General features: G+C 30.5%; 2 protein-coding genes across 2 annotated transcripts; both read left to right on the plus strand.

Moving 5' to 3' along the window:
* The first annotated feature begins 858 nt into the window (after nt 1–858).
* LOC106325715 lies at nt 859–1,923 on the plus strand. The gene is made up of 3 exons (XM_013763772.1): nt 859–1,037; nt 1,133–1,348; nt 1,436–1,923. The coding sequence occupies exons 1-3, from the start codon at nt 1,013–1,015 to the stop codon at nt 1,858–1,860; spliced, it is 666 nt and encodes a 221-aa protein (XP_013619226.1). The 5' UTR covers nt 859–1,012; the 3' UTR covers nt 1,861–1,923.
* Nucleotides 1,924–3,384: 1,461 nt separating this feature from the next.
* Nucleotides 3,385–5,455, plus strand: LOC106323118. Its single transcript, XM_013761285.1, has 3 exons — nt 3,385–3,397; nt 4,834–4,992; nt 5,263–5,455. Exons 1-3 carry the CDS (start codon nt 3,385–3,387, stop codon nt 5,265–5,267), a joined length of 177 nt encoding a protein of 58 aa, XP_013616739.1. The 3' UTR covers nt 5,268–5,455.
* Nucleotides 5,456–7,433: the final 1,978 nt, after the last annotated feature.

Below are 7,433 nucleotides of genomic sequence, written 5' to 3' on the forward strand. Positions count from 1 at the left end.
TCTCTCCCCTCCGCCTCCAAGTGATTCCTCCCGCCGCCGTTAATGGCTGAAGCTTTGGCTATGGATATTTTCCTTATATCTTCAACAGTGGCGTAGCCCTTACGCGTATTATTCATCATCCCTCTGTTTTTCTTCTATCCCTCATATGCTGATATGCTTCCTCTTCAATAAGAAGACGACCCAGAGAAAACAGAGGCGGTTCTACTTTTAGACGGTGGAAGTAATACAATAAACTTAAGTGAGAGGATGATGTTCATGGCCTCCCAGAACCGGAGCAACTGCACTTGAACGGTGGAGGAGGAGCGTCCGGTCTGTAATTCAGAGTGAAAGATCAAAGCGTTGGCCATATCTCAGAACATAAGTTCACAGTGTTGTATTGACGGATTGAAAAGATGGTTTCCCGAGTAGAAAGGACTAACCTTTTTATACATGCAGATACACAGCCTTGCAGGATTGAAGCTTGCATTGAAGATAGATCATGGGTGATGGATTAATGGAGGGTTTTAAGAAGATGAATCTGTAACAGGTATCCTTTCAGATTGTAAGAAAGAAGATTAACAATCGCGTTTGAAATCCTAGGGTAAGAGACGCACTCTGTTTCTTCGGCCCCCATCCCACACAAATTGCTTAACAACTAAAGAGCCCATCACCTCGTGTATCCACAACAAATAAAACCCACAATACCACCGAATAAATGAAACGGTGAGTTTCAAAGTGTCAAACATACGTGAACCGAATTTCTGACATGGATGATGACGTGTCTCTCTAAGGAGAGAGCAAACTATACTTTATATAATTGGATAGTATAGATTCCAATAGAAGTGTGAATTAATTGTCTTGGGCCTGGTTTTCATAATTTATTAAAAGTGGCCGACAAAAGACAAAAACACAAGAAGACATTCCTAGTTTTATCGAGATCAAATTTGGGGCTCTTTCTCTCATCAGCGGCCGCCACACAGACAATCTGATAATCTCGAACCCTAATCTGGTTTCAAGTCTCGAACGAAGCACCATGTCTGAACCAGTAAAAAGCATCGGTAAGTCTTGTCCCTCTGTTGTTCTGAGATTGTTTATATATATCGTAGGTTTAGAGTTTTTGTTCAACCTCGAATTTTGTATCGACCATTCACAGATCCAGGTTACACAGGGGTGTTCTGGGACTATGATGATTTACCCATAGCTGGTAGTTTCAATCCTTTTGATGTTCATCTTAATATAAAAGCTTCTCTTGCCAAGAAGAATCTGTGTGGATTTTTTGAACTGAGTTTCTACTGTGACAAGGAATTACCAGTCCCAGATTACTTGGTGCAATCTTACCGTAAAGCCAGGCTTTGCTTCGTTCCTGATGGTAATAAATATTCTCTCTCTTTTTTTTTTTTTTTTTTTTTTTTTTTCTCAATTCCAGTGATTTTATACTTTTTCCTTATTACAACAGTGAGCAAATCTTTGAGAGCAAAAATTATGATAAGAGACATTCTTCTTTACGCATGGGACAACAATCCTTGTTTTAATGATGGTCAACCAGCTAACTTGGTGATCGTCTCCAACACCATCTCACAAGATCCCGACATGATCAGCGTTCTTCAAGCTTTGAACCAGAGAAACTTCTCCGTTCTCTTAGTACGCTCGGACGAGCTCAAGCATAAGGCCGTTGATCCAGGAGACATTGCCACTGAAAATTTGGACTGGCTTTGGCAAAGCATCATGTTTGGTGATAAACCTTTCATCGACCCAAGCGAAACCCGTGCTGGTTCTCTCCTTTGCAGCGGATGCCATGAAGAAGTTTCAATCACTGAAGATGAAGATGGAGATGGAGATGGAGATGGAGAACAGACAGAAGATGCTGTCGTTAAGTTGTAAGCTCAGAGACAGAAGATGAAGCTGTTGGGCAACAATTTTTTTGAAGAAGTGTTGTACAACGTTTAAAATTTTTAAAATTCATTATTCTTATTGGTTTTATTATATTATTTGATGTATATAAAATATGTTTATAGAATTTAAATGTGGTTTTAGATATAATTTTACTAAATTTTATCAAAATATATTAACTGTTAAGAAGATATAAAAATAATTCCATTATGAATATAAAAAATAATATAATGTTTATTTTTAGTATATAAAATTTATATATATATGTATAATATTAATTTATAATTTTAATGAGACTATATGCTTACATAGAATTTTCTTAAAAATAATTATCTTATTATCTTATCGATTTGTGTCATATTTGAACTAGCCTAACTTTGAACCGAAGAAATTTATTAATTTATGATGTTTATTAATTTATCGAGTTTCTACAGATTTTTTTTTATAAAAAACATATATGGTCACAAATTAATTTGATTATTAACATAATTCACACACACACACATATATATATATATATTTGAACCCTAAGAATATAACAATTAATATTTTACTTGAAGTGCAATTTATTTGGTATAAAAACTCAAGACATATTTATCTATCTTATTAAAACAGAAGTACACTTTATTTGACATAAATCATTTTTTTTGGAAAGATAAATTTATTAATATACATAAACCTATTATTTGGTGTTTTAATTTATAAATGGATACATCAAAAATAATTAATGTAGTTAAAATTATTAATTGATGAATATGTTATATATCATATCATATTGATTGGTTTGATATGAAACCATAATATGAGCAACTAATAAATTATAGATAATTAAAAACCATCAAATAACTCTTCTTACATATTAATAAATATTAATTAATTAACCATAGATCATTTATTTTGTTAGATTATTCTCTAACCAAAATTACTATTATATTCTAACCCAATTATTCTTTAACAAATTTTTGTAATAAATGTTACATATTATAAATTGAATAAATATTTAAACGGATGTATGTTTCTAAAACCATTACATTTTTGTGTTGTGAAAATTTAAATATGCAAATACTATTAAATTTTTTAAAACTTAATCTATAGTGTAATGTTAATATTTTTTATTGCTTGGTTTTCATATTCGATTGAAATCTGCGCTTAACCCAGGTGTAGCCTTACGAAAACTGAAAAAAAAGAAAAAAAAATAAAACAGTGTCTTTCATGCATGCATGCAGGAATCCGGACATGGAGTTTTCCGTGAACAAATTTTTTTTTCTTTAAATGGAAATAGGAATAAATGTTTAAAAAGGCAATTTGTCTGATCTTTTTACGTAAAAAAGTAAAATTCTGCAGTGAGAGAAAACGTCCTTCTTCTTTTTAAGACAGAAAGCGTCCTTATCTATTCATGATGCCACAATTTGATCGATCCGTACTTTTTTGATTTCAGTACGAGTCAGTTGATTGGTCATTTGGTCTAGTGTCATTTTCATGTCCCCAAATCTCTTAGTATAAATATTAAGTTCCATGAAAATCAGTGGTAAAATAGAGAAAATTTGGATAAATACACTGAAATAAGATTTAATTTGAAGACTACAATATTATTTAAGTTTTTAGAAAAATACACTTTGATATATATAAATTTACAAAATAGTCCAATCTCAATATTCTTAATTATTTATCATAATTTATTTTATACTAGTAACGATTTTAACAAAATAAGTTTTTTTTTTTAAAAAAAAAATCTTTAAAGTATCTACACCAGTTTTTTTAATATTAAACTTTTTATGTTTTTGAAACAAAAAAAAAAGAAAATAAAACCATCGAGACGACGTCTCATTTTCTCCTTCTCCGATTCTTTATTTCAGAAAAACTTTTTTTCTTTCTAGTTTCACATTATTATTTTCCATTTTCTTGGTAACTGTTTTAGTTTTTATTTTGCAATAAAGTTGATTACTTGTGAATGGGAATCAATTGGTCTCTGTTTCCCTACAGCCAACACAATCAGTAACCTCATTAGATTCCTGCAATGCAGTGTATTTATTGCCGATCGAAAGATGTTAAAAATATGTTAAATTTGTATTAATGTATGTTAAACTCTCTTTCATGATGCATGAAAATCGTTTTAGTTTTGTATCAATTAATTTAGTAAAACTTCATAATACTCTCTAAATCGGTGGAATAGCCACTAGAAAATCGCTATTGTTCTAGAGAAACAGAGACATCAAAGGTTCCAAACCTCCTTAAACATCATAATATGTTAGTGCATGATGCAACTATGTAAAAAACAATATTGTCATATTTTTTGAATTTTTTCAAAATCTATGTGTTAACACACTATAAGAAATTTGAGTTTTTCGTTAAATGTCCTATAAATTCAAGCCTATAATCTTTAGTGTTGTTTTAAAATTTTTAATTACATCTACATTTGTATTAATGTATTTTAAACTCTCTTTCATGGTACATATGTATCTTTCTAATTTTTTATCAATTAATTTAGTAAAACTTCATATAATCTCTAAATCATTGGATTAATCATTATAAAATTGATATTTTCTAGAGAAACATAGACAACAAATGTTCCAAACCTCTTTGACCATTATCATATGTTAGTTTATGATGCAACTATGCATTAAAACAATATTGTTATATTTTTGATTTTTTTTCAAAATCTATGTATAAACTCATACGAAATATTGAGATTTATGTTAAACGCTCTATATACTGAAGCCTAATTTTTTTAGTGTTGTTTTAAAATTTCTAGCCACATTCTACATTTGTATTAATGTATAATAAACTCTCTTTTATGGTATATGAGAATCATTATAATTTTTTATCAATTAATTTAATAAAACTTCATAATACTCTTAAAATCGGTAGAATACCCACTATAAAATCGCTATTTTCTTGAAAAACGGAGACAGCAAAGGTTCAAAACCTCTTTGAACATCATTATAAAATCGCTATTTTCTTAAGAATCGGAGAACACGAATTCGGATGTGTACGAGATCGATTACAGGGGACCGGAGACTCATAACTCTAAACCTCCACCAGAGACTTTACACGGCAAGCGACCGTTCATCCACCATAAAACCTCCGCCGCTGGATCCGCCGGCGCTCATGTTGGAGGACAGAGTAAGATGCTATCTCCCTTACTTGATTACTCATTAATATATTTATGGCATTTGGTTGGAGAACATAAGTATACTTATGATCCGAGGAATAGTGACTAAAACATATGCAGTTTGATAATCCTATTAATTAATGACAAGGTTGATGATCCTATGATGACCTAAACATACGATATAACATTATCAAATAATTTATTTTTGCTTGTATCTTTTCGTGTGTAAACCTTGTATGCACATCATGTCTACTAATTTAAATCCCTTCTCCATTTATCAGACTAGAGAGAGATTTTTCTAAAGAAGAGGACAGGGACTCGGAAGCTGTAAGTGAAAGTGGAAGTATATGAGTGTGCGATAAGGTTAATGATGCGGGTACATAATTATTTATACAATACATATGATCATCAATGTTATCATGTCCGGTATTTTATTCATGTACCGTTCTATATATCTTTATTTTTATTTTTATATTTTTGGGTCTGAATCTCTTGGAAGAAAGTTCATTCTCAATGACTGAGAAGGCATTTATCCTCTTTCTCGTCTTAGTGATCGCATGAAAGTAGCCCGTGTTACGATCTCCCAGTTTCAGCCACAATAGATTTCACAGTGATCGCATGAAAGTAGTCCATGTTACGATTTCCCAATATTAAAATCCAAAAACATTGCGGAACAAGAAATTTGTATTCTTTTTTTATTGGTAAAAACAAAAAATTTGTATTCCTGTCGAAGATGATAAAGAAAAAATATTTCCATGCAGCTATGCTATATATATTTGATATATCTTATCGGCTAATCTAATTCGTTTCAAGAGAAACACATTTAATGTTACAGAATAAACTAGATACATTAATCTGTATTTGAAATGCTTTTAACTAATATCAAAAATAACTAGATCGTTTTATTGCTGTACTACCATATAAATTGAATAAACCGAAACTCAAATTTAAACTAACCAATTAGCAATAACTTTATGCATAACATGAATCAAACTCATGACAGATCCCGTGCACCAAGTCTTTTATCATCATGCTATCACTACTTGGTTCGTTTGAAACTTTAAATTATTTTCTTCATAATGACGTGACTAACATATTTTGGTATTGACTGAGTGAGTTTTATAATAAGACCGGCATCCATATTCAAATAGAATTGTTAAAAAGTAATAATTAACAAGATACAAGTGGAATCATAATATGAAGTTTATATACCAATACTAATGTTCATTATATAATATTTTATATATACTAATTAATCAAACTCTCTTTACTTTTGACAACCTTATATTAAAAACTAAGTAGATATATCAACATAAATACGATCAAGACCCAGATAGTAGAAAACTACACTGACAGAAATTATATTTTGAGCTTTAGAAATTATGGTTGAACCAATAAAAATTACGTATTAACTGTATTAAACTTAAAATGAGATATTTAATCGTAATATAAGCTTTGGATACCATAAAGAGAATATGAAACAGCATCAAATGGACCAAAAGAAGGCAAACACAAAAAGCCAAAAGAGAGGTTGGGTTGCATTATTTATGGAATTTTTAATGTAGTCTAATCTATAAGATATGTATAATTATTGTACAACTTGTTCATTTTATGTTACATTTCGAGGATAAGTATTCAAAATGAATACTACCGTCCATCTTCATTTACTTTTTTTTTGTCAAACATTTTGTTTGCTAAATTAAAAAGCAGACATTGGTATTAATTACTAATGTTTCTGATGCCAGGTTTTTGTAGTAGTTAGGGAACTCGCGATAAGGGTTTATGCCACAAAAAATTGAAACCTTCAAAAACAAAATTTATAAGATAATCATTACCTTCCAAAAACGTGATTTAAATCCATTTACTAAGAAAATTTGGTTATTTTAAATGAGTTGAAAAAATAAATGTATATCAAATCATCACCTTCATATATTCAACGTCTAGTTTTAAAATTATAAGATTATTTAATCAAACATCAAATTTGAAACGTAAAATAAGTGAGGTGAAAAAGTTTTTTAAATGTTGTAATATAAGATGATTAAACCCAAAAAAAGATGATTAAACCAGTCTACGCAAATCTTAGAAACACATTGCTATATTAGACTTGGATCTAAATCTAGAGACTGGAAGTGAAAGCTGTCCCTGTCATCATGATGCTCATGAACTTGTATATGACAGGAGATTGGTGATAAAAAACGAAAAAACTAAGAAAAATGGATGTAAATGTTGATAATAGAAGGAGAGTAATGTGCATGAGAATCATAGAGTCAATCAGAGGGTCCCACAAACAGATTGACATGCGTCACGGACTGTCCTATCGTCTTCATCGGGAATGCCAAAGATCCTCTCTCTCTCTCTCACAGTAAAACAACATGTAACATGCTATGTTTGGTCCGACTCTATCATTATGCCTTAATCATTTCTTTCGATCTATTTCCTTAAAGAAAATTCT

The sequence above is a fragment of the Brassica oleracea genome, chromosome C2 (assembly GCF_000695525.1).
Source record: "Brassica oleracea var. oleracea cultivar TO1000 chromosome C2, BOL, whole genome shotgun sequence".
In the NCBI taxonomy this organism is placed as follows: domain Eukaryota; kingdom Viridiplantae; phylum Streptophyta; class Magnoliopsida; order Brassicales; family Brassicaceae; genus Brassica; species Brassica oleracea.